This window comes from Podarcis vaucheri, assembly GCF_965113315.1.
Source record: "Podarcis vaucheri genome assembly, chromosome: 17".
In the NCBI taxonomy this organism is placed as follows: Eukaryota; Metazoa; Chordata; class Lepidosauria; order Squamata; family Lacertidae; genus Podarcis; species Podarcis vaucheri.
Genome location: NC_138755.1, coordinates 39,709,542 through 39,727,486, shown reverse-complemented (window position 1 = coordinate 39,727,486; position 17,945 = coordinate 39,709,542). Strand labels below are relative to the sequence as shown.

Sequence of the window (17,945 nt, the reverse complement as noted above, 5' to 3'; positions counted from 1 at the left end):
CCCCAGCCAGTGGCGAGGTTCCGGAGGGAATACTTCGCCACCACCGACGAAGAAGAGGAGTTGGAGGGGTTCTCTGATTCCGAGGTGGAGGAGGATTCAGCGAGTCGGAACGAAGACCGATGGAGGGAAATGTTCGAGACGTCTGAAGATGAAGAGGATTCGTTTCGGGGTTTCAGCTCCTCACCGCCCAGAGGAGAGGGAGGGGGCGGGGGGGAAGGGGGCCCTGGAGGGGAGGTGGATGTCAGGGAACTGACATCAGAGGAAAAGGAGGTGATAGGGCTCCCAGAGACGGGGAGAGACTCAACAGCCAAAGCAGGGACCAGCAGGGGGAGCGCGGGGTCTCTGGAGGAGGATCTCAGTAATACTGAGAGAGACGCAGCAACGCAGGCAGGAAGCAGGGGAGAGAAAGGGGTGAGAGACACGTCCAGCGAAAATAGTGGGGAGGTGTCAGAAGCAACTGCAGGGAGACCCATGCTTCGTCGGAAGCTGTCACGTCGTGAGTCCAGGAGACGTGTTTCCGTTAAGGAACTTCTTTGTTGGAGGCGTTTCCGCAAACAGCCACTGTCGGACTCTAATAGTGACTAGAGCAGACATGTCTGAGGAGCTCTGTCACACACAGAGGTTTGTGGGGCCGCACAAACTCTGAAGGGGCACCATTTTAAGCACAAGCAGCTAATCATCCCCTGATAGAACCAAATGTTGCAGATATCACTGCGAATTTATTACACTATTTTTGTGATCTACAAATGGCATGAGAAGACTAGGTCTGCTTATTTGTATTATTTATTATTCCTATTATAATGCCCAATAAAAAGTGATTCCAAATAAAAAATAAAATAGCAGTGATCAGCACTTCTTGTGGAATGTACCTATTAAGACTTATGAGCGGTTGCCAAAATTTATCGCTGGTTTATAAACCGGCACTGTGATATTTTCCCAGTTTATTTTACTGATCGTTAGAGAATAGATTCCTGTTTGCTGCATATCTAGCAGTGAATTAACAATGGTGCCAACTCACTCACCTGCAATGAACTATGATGGGTCCAGCTCCAGGGATGCTCTCCTGCTTCTGGTTGACTTGGTCAAGGAAGCCCAGAACTCCTCCAGGCTCACTGGGCACTCCGTGGTCCGGCCAGCTCAGGTACTGGTAATGCCAGATGTCTCGCACAGCCTCACTCTGGCAGGGGGCAACAACATCACACCCTCGTGTGGGTTCATGCCTGCAACTCCTTTGTCTATCCCTCAACCCACCGGCTTGCTCTCTCTCATCACGCTTACAGTCAGAGAGAGCAACCCAACGCTCTCCTAACTCTCAGGCCTGATGCCTAGAGGAATGAGATCAGCCCAGCTCTCTGTCTGTCTCTCCGAGGCTTTGATGACTGTCTCCAGAGAGGGGAGGCAGACAAATCTGACCCCCGAGGGACAGTCCGCAAGCAAGTTCTCCTGCACAAGCCCCATAGGAGGCTGTTATTTCAAGAGGAGAACTTTAGACTGGATGCAACCCATCTCTTATGCCAACTCCCCCCAACTGAAGTCCATCTTAAGAGCCTGGTAGGCCCAAGCAGATTCCTGCTGTCTCCACATATTGGCTATCAGAGGAGCTTCATGTGTTAAGATGCATTTTGTCTGTCTGCTGTACAGTGGTACCTCAGGTTACATACGCTTCAGGTTACATACGCTTCAGATTACAGACTCCACTAACCCAGAAATAGTGCTTCAGGTTAAGAACTTTGCTTCAGGATGAGAACAGAAATCATGCTCCGGCAGCGTGGCAGCAGCAGGAGGCCCCATTAGCTAAAGTGGTGCTTCAGGTTAAGAACAGTTTCAGGTTAAGAACAGACCTCCGGAACGAATTAAGTGCTTAACCCGAGGTACCACAGTAATTGTCCCGGAGCCGATTAGTAACAGCGTCAGTGTTGCACAGGCCTTGAGGTCCCAGATTCACGAAGGTCTTCAGACAAAAATGGTAAAAATAGAAATCTGAACCTCTGGAGTCACTCAGAGAAAAGCAAATGAAGCTGCCCACAGAGGCCTTGTGGGGTGGGGTGGGGAGGAAGAAAGAGGAAACGCAGAACCAGCAGCAGACATTTCAGGGGACTAGCAATTGTTTTCGTTGAATATATATGATTCATGTGCTCTGTTATTACAGAGGATGCAGCTGGCATCACAGCCAAACTGCAGCACCCCAGTGTTTTCATGTTTTGTGTTTTTTGAAAAAAACTTATTTATTAATTTTTCACAAAGAAAAAAATAACTTTGCAAATTTTAAGATACTTTACAAATTTTATATACTTTTAAAATATTAAAAGTATGAGTAGATTGTGTGCCAGAGATGGAGATGGAATAGCAAGCATCCAGGTGCTGGGCAAAGTGCTGGGATATTTTTCCCTGCAGGTCCTTATTTTCAGCAATATTTGTAGCGATCAGGGCCATCTTTACCCAGGTGTACAAGGGGTGCGTGGCACCCGGGCACCAAATTCTGGGGGGAGCCAAATGTATACCTACTGTATACCGGTCCCTCTCGATCGGCGGCAATGGAGCAAAAGTCTCTGCCCCCCTTCTCCATCGCTTTGATACTCCGTAACATCGTTGTTACAGGTGAGCGATTCCCCCCCCCCCAAAAAAAAAGGTCAATGGAAGTTAATTTGGGGGCACCTAAACTCAATTTGGGGGCACTGTACGGATCTTTGTACCCCAGTGGCACATATGCTAAAGACGGCACTGGTAGCGATAATAGTAGTCATTGAACGTTCTGCAGGCTTGGTGTACTCACATTGTGGACTGATGAAAGGCAGAGCTGTCGGAGTTTATATTCTAAGGCATCGTGTTCTCCGATGTTTTCCACAATGTACGGCCCATACTCTTTGCTGCTGCCCACCTCTGGCCAGTAAGGGACACATTTGTTCTGTTAGGAAACAGAAAGCAGGTTTTGATGGGTGGCAGCGGGAACAACTGGGATCTTTGGCAGGCCTTGAATGACTCCTGCAAGGTGACATAACTTATGGATATATTGGATAAGTATAAACTAGATGTTATTCAGGATGCAGTTAATCTAGAATTGTAGAGGGCCCATGTTTGGGTGGTAAAAGGTAAAGGTAAAGGTACCCCTGCCCGAACGGGCCAGTCTTGACAGACTCTGGGGTTTGTGCACCCATCTCACATCTATTGGCCGGGGGCCAGCGCTGTCCGCAGACACTTCCGGGTCACGTGGCCAGCGTGACAACGCTGCTCTGGCGAGCCAGAGCCGCACACGGAACGCCGTTTACCTTCCCGCTGGTAAGCGGTACCTATTTATCTACTTGCACCCGGGGGTGCTTTCGAACTGCTAGGTGGGCAGGCGCTGGGACCGAGCAGCGGGAGCGCACCCCGCCGCGGGGATTCGAACCGCCGACCTTTCGATCGGCAAGGGTGGAGGGAAGTCTTAATACAGTGGTGCCTCGCAAGACGAAAAGAATCCGTTCTGTGATTCTCTTCGTCTAGCGGTTTTTTCGTCTTGCGAAGCAAGCCCATTGAAGGATTAGCGGATTAGCGCTATTAGCGGCTTTTAGCGGCTTATCTGCTGATTGGATCAGCTGATAAGTGGCTTAGCGGCTTAGAAAGGGGGGGGGAGGAGAAAAAACCAGCAGGAACTCGCAAGACATTGTCGTCTTGCGAAGCAAGCCCATAGGAAATTCGTTTTGCGAAGCACCTCCAAAACAGAAAACTCTTTCGTCTAGCGAGTTTTCCGTCTTGCGAGGCATTCGTCTTGCGGGGCACCACTGTACTTTACTATATAATTTTATTTTCAGCATTCAAGCATTTTTTCTTCTCTTTTTGTACATCTCTGATGGGAAATGATAATTGTGATGTATACTAAAAAAAAAATCAATAAAGATGAAATGCCTCCGCCCAAAAAAGAAAGAAAGTGGGGAGAAGATCACAGCTTGTCCTCTTCATCTAAAGCAAAACTTGGAAGGAAATCTACCACAATAACCACCTGAGGATGGTGAGAGTTCAATAACACCTTACATGCAAACAGCACATGGGAAATTAAAAAAACGATTTGACTACCGTACTCCTTCACCAGAGTGATTTGGGGGAGCATCAGGGAGACAGGAAGGAAGTCCTTAAATCAGGGATAGTCAATGTGGTCCCATCCAAATATTGCTGACTATAACTTCTGTCACCTCAGGCAATTGGCTATCCTGGCTGGGGCTGATGGGGATTTTATGTAATTAATTAATTAATATCCTGCCCTTTACCCCAAAGGAGCATTCTAAAAACATCCTCAAAACCAGTGACCTCAGGGCTGCCAGAAACAGTGAACTTTCAGGCATCCAAAGTCTGGGTGTTTATTTATTTATTTACCCCCCCCCCAAGAAGTCAATAATGAGGGAGACAAGCACACCGCACCAGGAACGGCATTTCGAAAATAAGGGACCACCATCAAAAAGGCCCACGTCATCTGACCACTGCATTATTCTCTCGGCTCTTGGTTTGTATCTTTCCACACTCCTGATTTCCCCCCCCCCACTGAAAAGCCCCCTGTCCCCCCAACATCCACTTTCCCACCTTGTGCATGTGAATAATAATAATAATAATAATAATAATAATAATAATAATAATAATAATAATAATAATTTATACTCCACCCTCCCCAGCCAGAGCCGGGCTCAGGGTGGCTAACTCCAGTAAAATTACAGTAAAAACATAATAGGAAGGAAAAAATCAATTTAAAATGCAGGTTAAAATGCATTTTAAAATGCAGCCTCATTTTAAAAGTAGCCCATAGATCAAACCATAAGGGGAGGGAAACATAAGGGTCAGACTGAGTCCAAGCCAAAGGCCAGGCAGAACAGCTCTGTCTTGCAGGCCCTGAAGAAAGATGTCAAGTCTCGCAGGGCCCTAGTCTCTTGTGACAGAGTGTTCCACCAAGTTGGGGCCAGTACTGAAAAGGCCCTGGCCCTCGTTGGGATCAATCTAACCACCTTGCAACTTGGGACCTCCAAAATGTTGTCATTTGTGGACCTTAAGGTCCTCTGCGGGGCATACCAGGAGAGGCGGTCCCGTAGGTACGAGGGTCCTAGGGCTTTAAAGGTCAAAACCAGCACCTTAAACCTGACCCTGTACTCCATTGGGAGCCAGTGCAGTTGGTAAAGCACTGGATGAATGTGATCCCGTGGCAAGGACCCTGTAAGGAACCTCGCCGTGGCATTCTGCACCCGCTGGAGTTTCTGGGTCAGCTTCAAGGGCAGCCTTGTAGAGCGAGTTACAATAATCAAGCCTGGAGGTGACCGTCGCGTGGATCACTGTGGTCAGATCAGGGCGAGAAACCCCACAGGTCAGCAAAGTGGTAGGAAGGGAAGGGTTAACATGAAAAGGTGAAGCAGTTCTCTGCTGGAACTGAGCTTTGCAGCAAAGAAATTGGCTGTTGTGCATCATTTGTGTGGAATGTTTGGCAGCACCTTCAGCCCTAGAAATCTTCCAAGGGAGTTTCTCACAATTCTGGAGGAGATGAAGACCAAGCAAGAAAGATGTAATGTATGCTGAGAAGGTGGAGGAATGGATGGAGAGGAATGTCCCCCCCCCTTGCCCCTCCTTACCCTTCCTTTCTCCACTTCTCGAGTGGTCATCACAATGATGCGTGAGTTTTCTTGCCACACCATCTGCCAGAAATCATTGGTGGTGGCATCTAGGCAACCTTGGCTGGCAATGTAAGTTTTGCTGCATTCCTCGGGGCTGAATAGCTTGTTCTGCAAGTGAGCAAACAGGTAAAATATAAAGGGCCTGGAGCAAAAATCCGCCACCACCCTTCTTTCTGGAAGACATGACTCAGCTCCTCACCTTGATGTAGTTGGCATTTATATAATCTGACCCAGGATCTCTGTCTTGGAGGATGACTCGAGAGTGGTCAACTAAAAGAGGAGGCAGCACAGTTAGTATGTCTCTTAAGGAATGCCCTATGCAACAGGGGCTTTTGCAATCCACTCTCTTCAGGGCTCAAGGCACAAACAGAGGTTGCAGCATGTGCCCTGTGACCGGGGCTGGATTTAGGTTTGACGAGGCCCCAAGTTACGGAAGGTAATGGGGCCCTTTATATGTCCAGCTGCCCTTTGTCAACAACAAATTGTCGCTGTTTCTTGTGTTGAATATACGCTCTTCCCTCCCCCTCCCCTTTCATGAAGATTACCCACTCTGAGACCCCACAGCTAATTCTCCTCTGGCCTCCTCGCTGGCCCAAGTAGGACTAATTCAGCCAGCTAGCCCTGGTGACTATCTAATGCTTATTAGATGGATTTCCCCCAAATTGATTTCTGAACTTTGAATTTTCTTGTTATTTATGTTTTTATTCTGTATTTTATGCTGCTTTTACAAGTAAGTGTTTTAAATTTGTTGTTAGCTGCCCTGAGCCCGGTTTTCTGAACCAGGAAGGGTAGGGTATAAAGAATTATTATTATTATTATTATTATTATTATTATTATTATTATTGTTATTATTATTACTATTATTATTTAATAATGGATCTACACAAGACAAAACACTGTTGCTGTATGTAGGTTTTATTTTATTTGTTTTTTTTATCTTATATTTTGGAAATGTACATCCAGTTTTCCCCCCTTTAAATATTTTGGAGCCCCCCAAGAGAGTGAGTCCTAAGCTATAGCTTGTTTAGCTTATACGTAAATCCGACACTCCCTGTGACCAGTGCTATTTTTCTAGAAAAAGAGGTGCCAGAACTCACCATGAACACCTCCCTCATTCTCCTAGAATGGCAATGGAGCCCACCTGAGAAGTGCTGGAACTGAGTTCTGGCTGAAAAAAAGCACTGCCTCAGACTCCTCTGCCACCTGAGTCTGTGGCCCATGTAGGCCCAGCTTCTGGGTCAAGATGATAGGTGGAACTCCAGACTCACATGGCAAAATGTTCTTATAGCGGTTCTTGCCCTTGTTTTCTGGTCTTTGGCCCTCATGCCGTTCATACAAGTTCTTCGTCTCTTGTTTCTGCAAGCTCTGAAAGGGGAAGAGGCATGGAGGAGTGTTTAATAAGGGCAAGCATGGCTTAAAAACTGGGATTCATGGGTACAGCTTGTCTGTGGGGTTGCTGAGAGGTGCTGTTAGCGCTTGCCTGTGGATTGGAGGCAGGAGGCACAGGCAACGTCCCTCAGGAACAAGAAGTGACCAACCGGAAGCATCTCTCCAGCATGAGGAAGCATCCATGTTTACCCCCACCCCCACCTCCCTCTCTTGCATCAAAATTTAAATAAGAAGTGTCTTGGGCAGGTGTTTTTGCTTGTGATGTGCCATACACATCGGTGACACGGAGATAATCTCCAGCACTGTCGTTGGTTGTCTCCCAAGTTGGCAAGGCTCACTTGACATCAACACTAGGGCTGGACAATACAGTGGTACCTCGTTTTGAGTCTGGGATCCGTTCCGGAGCCCCAGACGCTAGACGAAAAGGACGCACAACAAAGCGCTGCTCTGCGCACGTGCGTGGAGCGGTTTGTGCTTCTGTGCATGCGCAAAGCGCGATTTAGCACTTCTGCACATGCACGAGTGGCAAACCCAGAAGTAATCCATTCCGGTACTTCCGGGTTTACCGCAAACGTTCGACAAAATGAACACTCAACGAGGCGGACTCAAAATGAGGTACCACTGTATATCAATATATCGTCCCAAACCAGTTTGAAGTCCATACTGTGATATTGGTTACATAGTTTTTGACCTGGCAATATATCACAAATCATGATGTGCGCTAGGGCTGGGCGATATATCGTCCAAAACCAATTTCAAGTCTATATCATGAAACTGGTTTTTTTAATATAATTTTTGACCTGACAATGTATTGCAACTCATTGTGTGTGTGTGTGTGTGTGTGTGCGTGCGCTATGCAAAAATCACAATGTGGGGGGAAATGTGAAGCCAGCCAGTGCCTCTACATGGCTCTATCCTTATTTCAGACATTGTGAAAAATCAGTATATTGTAATGTTTAGCTGGTGATACATCACAAAGTTGAAAACCATATATTGCCCAGCCCTAATCAACACAAAATAGACTTTAATGTCATTGGCCTAGTCCTATGCAATGCTCTGGAGGGACGCGGGTGGCGCTGTGGGTTAAACACAGAGCCTAGGGCTTGCCAATCAGAAGGTCGGTGGTTTGAATCCCCACGATGGGGTGAGCTCCCATTGCTCAGTCCCTGCTCCTGCCAACCTAGCAGTTCGAAAGCATGTCATGTGCAAGTAGATAAATAGGTACCACTCTGGCGGGAAGGTAAACGGCGTTTCCGTGCGCTGCTCTGGTTCGCCAGAAGCGGCTTAGTCATGCTGGCCACATGACCCGGAAGCTGTATGCCGGCTCCCTCGGCCAATAAAGCAAGATGAGCGCCATAACCCCAGAGTCGATCACGACTGGACCTAATGGTCAGGGGTCCCTTTACCTTTACCTATGCAATGCTCTGCCATTAAGAGTTTCACCAAGTGTCTTCTGCTTTATCCTTTAAACTCCTGCCAAAAACTTTTCTATTCCACTTTTGCAGGCAATTGAGAATACATCTCTCCATCACAGTTAGTTGCTGCCCTCCAATTTTAATTCTTTTCTGTGCTTTTATTATATAGATATATTATTGTAAACTGCTTTAACTTTTCTTAGGATATGTCAGGATGCAAATGACTTTATAAATGAATGCATTCTAAAAATGCTAGCGGTCGAAACAATAAGGTCTTGTGAATGCGTCAGTACACCACCCCCAGTTGAGGTGGGGATAAGCCGAGAACCAGGACAGGAGTAGGGAGTTCCAGACTCCATAACGCATCACGAGGAAGAGGAAGCCCCACCGTTCGCCACTCACATCGAACTCCTCCCAGAAACCTCCTTTGGCAGCTTCTTCCTCTTGGCTTCTCTTCTCAAGCATCTGCACCCTGTCCTCAATGTCGGCTGCATTCACCCGGGTGGCGTTGAAAGGCTAGCGGGAGGGGAGGAAAGAAGGAAGGAAGGAAAGAAGGAAGGAAGGGGAAATGTGAGAAACATCATCATCAATCTTTATTACGGCCCAGAGACCCAACAAATCATTACAAAGCAATACACAATAAGAAACAAACAGAGGTCTCTCTGGAGACAAGAAAAAGATAAAGTCAAGGAGCAGAGCTCTGCCAGCCACCAAACCAGAATCTGGGCTGCTTATCTCGTTGCTTGGCGGCTACTTTTCCCCATGAGATGGGAGGGGGAATAACGGGGGGGGGGGACATCCACCAAGGAGAGAGAAAAATGATCAGGGGAACATAGAATCATAGAATTGGGGAGTTGTTGTGTGCAGTGATACCTTGGGTTATAGACGCTTCAGGTTACAGACTCCGCTAACCCAGAAATAGTACCCTTGGTTAAGAACTTTGCTTCAGGATGAGAACAGAAATTGCGCGGCGGCAGCAGCGGGAGGCCCCATTAGCTAAAGTGGGACCTCAGGTTAAGAACAGTTTCAGGTTAAGAATGGACTTCCGGAATGAATTAAGTTCTTAACCTGAGGTGTACCACTGTAGTTATGTTTGATGAGTGCAACGGAGAGTCAGAAAGCACAAGTCAACTAGGTGGAAATGCTGAAAGCTGCCTTATACAGAGTCTGATGACTGGGTCCATCTAAGTCAGCATGGTCTACACCAGTGTTTCCCAAACGTGGGTCTCCAGCTGGTTTTGGACTACAGTTCCCATCATCCCTAGCTAGCAAGACCAGTGGTCAGGGATGATGGGAATTGTCATCCAAAAACTGCTGGAGACCCATGTTTGGGAAACACTGGTCTTCACTGATTGACAGTTGGCGCTCCAGGGTTTCAGACAAGGGAGATTCCCAGCTGTACCAAGAGAGACTGAAAATTGATCCTGGGATCTTCTGCATGCAAATCAGATGCTCTACTACTGAGCTACAGCTTTATTTCCACAGCAGAAAACACCTATGGATGTTCTCTCGACAACTGGTGGGGAACGTGGGCAATTCAGAGTCCTTAGCGCATTTCACTGTGTATATTGGGACAACACAAGTTTCTTGCATACACACATAACACACAGTCGTACCTTGGTTTTCAAACAGCATAGTTCTCAAATGTTTGGGCTCCTGAACACCGCAAACCCGGAAATGACTGTTCCAGTTTGCGAACTATTTTTGGAAGCCAAACGTCCAATCACCACCACTTCCGCAACTTCTGATTGGCTGCAGGAGCTTTCTGCAGCCAATCAGAAGCTGTGCTTTGGTTTCCGAACATTTTGGAAGTCGAAAGGACTTCCGGAACGGATTCCGTTCGACTTCCAAGGTACGACTGTATTTTAAAATGAATATTTTAATTCATCCGTAAGAGAAAAACTGAAGGGAAAAGCACATAAAAGAATAAAGGGTCATAGACTATTTCTAATAAATTCATACACTGTATCTTATAATGTGTTGCAATTTGTTAAACTATCTTATCACAGTCACTGTAGCATTTTATGCCATTGCTACAGTGACATAAAAAATGTTAAACACCTCTCCAAAAATAAATAAGCATTCATAACTTACTTTGAAACTTCTTGGCCATTAACCCCGAAATTCATATAAACAGTGTTTCTCCCCATTAAGGCTATGTCCTAAATCTTCACTCTTAATTGTTGAAATACTCACACCCCCCCTTATTGTTAAAATGACTGTGGTTGCTACATCATTTGTTCACCAGTTTTGGAGTTTACTCCAGAGGGATTCTGTCATGTGTGACCATAATTCATGAAATTACTGTCCATAGTTTCTTGTACAAGGGCAACTCCACCAGACATTGTTGCTACCATCTGAAAATTAGCCTCTTAACGTTAATCAGAGACCAGTCTTTCTACTTTCCAGAGCTACAGTTAAAACTGATATTCTACTTCTGCTACTTCCTTATTCTGCTTCTCCATACAGCTACAAGTCTTTCTGATCTAATGCCATCAACACTTCCTTATGTATTAGATAATTTCCCCCTTGCCACTGGCTTTAACAAAATCTGTGTTTAAGATAACTCCAGTTTGCCAATTTGATTCTGCTGCATGATCCTTCTTACAACATAACAATAATACTTGAAAGCTGTGGAAATGTGGCAGCGTTTCCCCCATCCTCATCTGCAAAAAAACTTCATATTTTTTTAAAAAATACATTAGAAATTTTCCACAAATCTGTCCATCTCACTGAAGCCATTTACTTGTATTTCCCCAAACTGCTTCGCAGTCACAATCCCTTAAAAAAAAAATCCAGCTAAAGGAAAAAGGTTTAGGCCCAAACCATAGATATTCCAATTTTTTGAAAAGCCACATAACCGAGATGACTTAAAAACAAAGAAAAAACATATTATGCATCATATTATGTTCCATAGACCACATCACATAACAACATGGGATAGAAAAAGTTTGTTTTTAATTTGAGGGTGCTGGGTTTGACCCCAACAAATAACATTGTCTAAATTCTTTCTCATTAATTGTGTGTCCCTCCAGTTCATAGCTGTCAACGTTTCCCGTTTTTTAAGGGAAATTCCCTTATTCCGAATAGGATTTGTTATGTACTGAGTTGAATAAGATCCAAAAGGCAGCAGTCTGATTGGTCCTAGAACAATAGGATTCAGAATGCAGCTGTCTGATTGGTCCTAGAACAATGCAGCAGTATGATTGGTCCGCAGGAGCCACCCAATCCAGCTCCAGGTGGAAGTGAGTCCGCAACCTGATTGGCCTACAGGAGAATCCCAGAAATAGCCAATCACGTACGGCACATTAATGTATATAAAGCAGATATTTTGGGGGAATTTCCATTCCTCACTACTATGAGCTGAATAAAGAGCATGAAATCCACACTCGACTCCGAGTATATTTCAGGATTCCTCGCAAGAAAAGGGAAAAGTTGGCAGCTAGGCTCCAGCTGTTTTAGAGAAACATCTAACAAACATTATTAATAAGAGAGAAAATAAAAAGGGATGGGTAAAGCAGCCGTGGTCTACACCAGTGTTTCCCAACCTTTTTTGGGCAAAGGCACACTTGTTTCATGAAAAAAATCTCGAGGCACAGCACCATTACAGCCCCATGACGTCAGCGCGCAGTGTCACGCCGGGAGGGACATGAATTGCTAGCAAATTACATAATCACCTCCTTGAGGGCTGGCTCATCTTCTCCGAAGGCAGAACCCCATTAATTAACAGCACAGACTCACACCATAGCCAAGACGAGGGGGGGAAACCTCAGTCATGCACAGTCATGCACATGTGGGGGCTAAATGAGGACGAAGACCGGGCAGAGAGCAGGGTTCAAATCACCCCACCTGGCCAGGACAATCCCTGGGTGCTCCCTTGGGCCACTCGCCTGACCCACCTCGCAGGGCTGTTGTTGCGAGGATAACACGGGGAGAACCACGCGTGCCCCCGGGAGCTCCTTGGAGGAGAAAGCGGGCGATGAATGCAGTGCATGAAATATATGAGAGGCGACCAGGTTTTGCAGGTGAGGGGCCCCCGCCAGCCTCCGCTTCCAACACCCGGCGCAACGACGCCGAAGTTTCCCCCCGGGCTCGGCTCGGGGAGCAGCGCTGCTCCCCCCGGCTCCCCTTCGCCCTCCCGGCTCTCTCTGCCGCCCACTGGGGACCCCCCTCACCTGCCAAGTCCGGAGCGCCGGTGGAAGTTGCATGCATGCATGCAGGGCGCCGCGTTGCCATTGCATTGCACTGCACTCCATGCAACGCCTGCACGCCTGCATTGCCTTGCACGCCCGCCAAGGGGTCTCCCCGCGGTCCGATGCGTCCCCTCCGGCGCGGATGCAGCATTGCAAAAATAACACCCCCCCGACGCAGCCCTACCTGGGGGGCAGCCTCCGCCTCCACCGCTCCGCCTCCGCGGGGATCCCCGGGCTCCATCCTGCCGCCCAATCTCCGCGGGGGCACAGGCAGGCTGCGCGGGGTCTGCGCGGAAGAGCCCCTGCCCGCCCGGCCGCCGCCGCTGCGCTCATTCCATGGCCGGGAGAAGAGCACTTCAAACAAAACGCCCGGCCCGCCCGGCCACGCTGGGAAACGTAGTTTGCGCACCCCGCACAGGCGCGGAGCCCAAGGGCGAGGGGACTATGGATCCCGGCAGCCCCCGCGCCGGGGACGGAGGGGGAGAGGCCGGGTGCAGGGATGGAGGGACGGGTGGGCGAGCGAGTGAGTGAGTGGCAGCCGCCAAGCCTTGGCCGAGAGCCAGGAAGGGCCTCCCCGGAGGAGGAGGAGGAGGGAGGCGCAGAGTGGGAGGGAGGGAGGGAACCCCAGGGGTCATCTAGTGACGGCGCCCCAATCGAAAATTTAACTTTTAAAAAAAAAAATCTTTCAATTTTTTTAATTTTTCCCGCGGCACACCAGGCAACATCTCGCGGCACACTAGTGTGCCGCGGAACAGTGGTTGGGAAACACTGGTCTACACTTCTCTGTGTAGCTCTATATCAGTACCTGTCTCAAATACAGATAGGATCCAGAGGCCTCTTCAATTCCCGTTTTCTTAAAATGCTCCACCAGGTCAGCCAAGCTGCCAAACCTCTCTGTGCCCCCAATTGTGTACTTCCCTTTCTGGAGGGGAAAAAATATAAATTATTAGTCATGTCCCTTATATATGTAACACGCTTCTCCCGTGCATAATTTTTTGCTGATCAGTTGTATTTCCAGTGCTCTGGGAGGTTATGACCAGAACCAGTCGCAAGTAACAACCCTCACATTTAACATGCCTACACCAATTAACACGAGACACAATCGACCAAGACTTTCTGCTGTTGAAATGAATTGGGAGATCTCAAAATACCACTACAGGCAACTGCCATTTTGCATGTGTTTGATGCGCACTGAGCACGCACACGCCATGTTTTGCACTGGAAGAGGAAAGGACTGGGGCGGAATGGGGTGAGGCAGGGTTACGTGTGCTTCACCATAGATGTCAACGTTTCCCTTTTTGTAAGGGAAATTCCCTTATTCCGAATAGGATTCCCTGCAGGAAAAGGGAAAAGTTGACAGCTATGGTGCTTCACCAACACGCACAATGACCCAGAATGTCATCCCTCCATAAATGGATGTGGGTGCCACCTATATTGTTTTCTTACGCAACTCGTATTTGTTTCAACAAGGCTTCCACAGAAGAACCTCATGGTGGTTAGTGCCCCATTCATCTAACGCCCATCCTATTTCCCCTCACAGCTTGGTTGTTTAACCAGCTGCAGCAACAGGCACTTAAGGGCAGTGAGAAGATCTAATACCGTGTGATGGCTTTGCCGGCCTTAAATCGGAAAGAGATGGTTCAAATCTCTACTCAGCCACAAAGCTTACTGCTTGTTCGTGAGCTAGTGACTCCATCCCAACTTACTGCACAGAATTGCTGAGGAGAGAAGTGCAGAATTCGGCAGCCAGGTTGCTCACCAGGGCAAGACGGTTTGCGCATATTACACCGATCCTGGTCCAACTGCACTGGCTACCAGTTAGTTTCCGGGCCCAATTCAAAGTGCTGCTTTTGACCTATAAAGCCTTAAATGGCTTAGGACTGCAATACCCTAAGGACCGCCTCTTCCCATATGAACCTGCCCGGACCCTGAGATCATCTTATGAGGCCCTCCTTCATGTGCCTCCTCCTCGAGAGGTCCGGAGCGTGTCAACACAAGAACGGGGCCTTCTCTGCAGTGGCTCCCCATTTGTGGAATTCACTCCTCAGGGAGGTTCCCTTGGTGCCTTCATTATACACCTTTAGATGCCAGGTGAAAAGGTTCCTTTTTAACCAGGCCTTTGGTTGATCCAATTTTTATTTTTTATTTTTTGTGGAGTGGAGTATTGGGTTGCTGTTTTTATTTTTATTAGGTATTTTGTGATTTTATATCTTGATTTTATTCTGCGAACTGCCTTGAGACCCCCTGGTCTACAAAGGCCTTGGGAGGGGGGATTATTGGTTTTGTTCTGTTCTTATTTTTATTATGTATTCCGTGTGTTTTATTGTATTTTTATATTGTGGGACGCCCTAAGAGCCCCCGGATGAAGGGTGGTATACAAATTGAATATATAATAAGCGGGGGAGGGGGGAGTCCTCACATAAATTCCAAGATGGGAGGCATACAAATGTGATGAATAAAATCGTAATTAAAATTACCGTATTTTTTGCACCATAACACTCACATTTTTCCTCCTAGAAAGTAAGGGGAAATGTCTGTGCGTGTTATGGAGGGAATGCCTACGGGTGGCAGGGGGGATCTGCTGCAGTCTTGAGCAGAGGATCCATGGTTCCCCTTCCTTCCCTCCTCCATGGTTACAAAGCATGGATCCACATGGATCCTCAGGATTTTTGCATTGGGCTACTCCAAACTCACTGTCAGATCACATGTCTGTGGCCACAGCATGAACCACAAAAATCATATATCCACTATTTCGTTTAGAATATTTTTTTTTCTTGTTTTCCTCCTCTAAAAACTACGCGCGTGTTATGGTCTGGTGCGTGTTATAGAGCGAAAAATACGGTAATTAATAAATTTGGCTCACTGGATTCCTAGTTGTCTCTTAATTTTGAAACAACGACAAAGAGAAACATGCCATCTAAGTGTGCTCATGGGAAAGAGGTTGTTTTCTGTCTCCCCGCCCCTCGGCCACCTCTCCACAAGTTTCTCACCTCACACATAACCTTGACATGAGTAACTTTAAGTCGTTCTTTGGGGGTGCTAGCGGCTGCAGTGGCATCGCCCCCAGATTTAGGCTGGTCGGTGAGGACAGACAGCACAAAGTCCCCCGGCTTGCTGAGGCTCTCACGAACCAAGAAAGTCCATGGTGCAGCCTTGGTTTGGAGTAAGGTCTCGGCAGCTGGGCCAGAAAGATGACCATGGTACCACCTGGGGAGAAGGAGGGATGGAAAACAGAATCAGGCCACAGAAAAAGAGGGTAAGCATGGCAGAAGCATCGCTGGGGTAACAGAAGCAGCATACGACAAAGCATGATGATGATGATGATGATGATTTATACCCCGCCCATCTGGCTGGGTATCCCCAGACACTCTGGGGGTCTCCCAATAGAATATTAAAAACACAATAAAACATCAAACATTAAAAACTTCCCTAAACTGGGCTGCCTTCAGATGTCTTCTAAAAGTCAGATAGTTGTTTATTTCCTTGACATCTGATGGGAGGGCGTTCCATAGGGCGGGTGCCACCACCGAGAAGGCCCTCTGCCTGGTTCCCTGCAGCTTCACTTCTCACAGTGAGAGAACCGCCAGAAGGCCCTCGGAGTTGGACCTCAGGGTCCGGGCTGAACAAAGGGGGTGGAGACGCTCCTTCAGGTATATTGATAATAATGATACAGTATTTACCTAGCAATGACAGTGTTATCAATGTGTTAATGATAACGAGTATCTGCATAGCACTGTTCCAACTGCTTTCTGCACATTATCTCCTGCTGTTTTTTTATATAACGAAGTTGGTTAGCAACTCTATTTTAAAGCATTGCTTTCTATCTCCACCCTTGGACTTTGGGTAGCTGGAGTGATGCAGCTGTGGGGGCTGTGTTCTTCAGAATTATCCTGTTGCATGACCACTTGCCATTCCCATACTGGAGAAACGTAAAATGTATTTCGTAATATACACAGGGAGAGGTAACACTTTGGAGGTAAAAAGGTAAAGGATCACTAGATGGTTAAGTCCAGTCAAAGGTGACTCTGGGGTTGCGGCGCTCATCTCGCTTTCAGGCCAAGGGAGCCGGCATTTGTCCACAGACAGCTTTCCGGGTCATGTGGCCAGCAGGACTAAACTACTTCTGGCGCAACGGAACACCGGAATAGAAACCAGAGTGCACAGAAACGCCGTTTACCTTCCCACCGCAGCAGTATCTATTTATCTACTTGCACTGGTGTGCTTTCGAACTGCTAGGTTGGCAGGAGTTGGGACAGAGCAATGGGAGCTCACTCTGTCGCAGGGATTTGAAACACCGACCATCTGACCAGCAAGCCCAAGAAGCTCAGTGGTTTAGATCACAGCGCCACCCTTTTAACACTTTGGAGCAACCATGACAACTGCTCAGGTCATCTCTGCATCATACAACATAGCCAGGGATTTGACATGCGAAATAGCCACACCAATCAGAAAATCCCCATAAGCAATCTGGGATTCATTGGAGTCCGCTAGCCTCTAGAAATGGACTGTTGTAATAGGTCCTTCACCCTTCCCAAAAGGAACAGTTGCTGCAAGCCTAAGCCTCAACAGGAAGTGATTTGATGATGACAAGGGACTCGAAGTAAACCCACTTTCAGATCATCCTCCTTCCCGCTAGAGAAAACCAAACTGACAGTGTGTCCTGCAACATGACTAGAGCCGATGACAAATTGGGACAGCCCCACAGTTGCCATGGCAGCCATGAAGTCTGGCGCTCTTGCAGCTACAGCAGCCTTGACACGGAAGCTGAGCTTCTCCCTTAATGAACTCAGGAGTCTCAACACCAAATGAAATATTCCCTGACAGTGTCATGGGCAGGAGAGTGACTGGTACACCAGCAGATTCCCTCAGTTGTTCAAAGTGTCCAACACAAGATATAAACACTCCAGATTGGCACACAAATTAACAGAAAGCCTAGAAACAATTCTGATAATTTTTAGCAACCATTCTTCACAGCTCTCAAGTCTGGGTTCAACCAGTGTTGAATCAAGCATCCAGGAGGACTTAGCTGGGAGATATTATTCCCCCAACCTCCCAGTATCTCCCCAACTCAGATCTTGTTAATATCAACCAGCTATCCTTCTTGTCTGCAATTAAAACACGGCTGAAGGAGATCTTATTATAAATTGTGCTGGCATTTAATAACAGTATCAGTAGACCAGAGGGCAGTCGGATAAACCAACCATGGACTATCTAGCTGAGAGAGAGAAAGACCAGAAACGGCTACAGGCATAAAGTGTCTTGGTCTGAAAGCTGCAAAAAAAAATTCCCCTGACTATTCCCTCAGGTATACCATTCTGACCCTT

General features: G+C 47.3%; 1 protein-coding gene across 3 annotated transcripts in view; it reads right to left on the bottom strand.

The window, feature by feature from the left end:
• PTPN6 (protein tyrosine phosphatase non-receptor type 6) overlaps window positions 1–17,945 on the bottom strand; it is a 49,120-nt gene that overhangs the window by 11,830 nt on the left and 19,345 nt on the right. For all 3 annotated transcript variants that reach the window (XM_082206082.1, XM_082206083.1, XM_082206084.1), the window contains 8 exons: window positions 15,612–15,828; window positions 13,427–13,543; window positions 8,831–8,944; window positions 6,893–6,989; window positions 5,824–5,894; window positions 5,583–5,732; window positions 2,774–2,905; window positions 1,023–1,177 (listed from right to left, as the gene is read on the bottom strand). In XM_082206082.1, coding sequence (XP_082062208.1) covers window positions 1,023–1,177; window positions 2,774–2,905; window positions 5,583–5,732; window positions 5,824–5,894; window positions 6,893–6,989; window positions 8,831–8,944; window positions 13,427–13,543; window positions 15,612–15,828 — 1,053 coding nt within the window. The remainder of the gene's footprint in view (window positions 1–1,022; window positions 1,178–2,773; window positions 2,906–5,582; window positions 5,733–5,823; window positions 5,895–6,892; window positions 6,990–8,830; window positions 8,945–13,426; window positions 13,544–15,611; window positions 15,829–17,945) is intronic.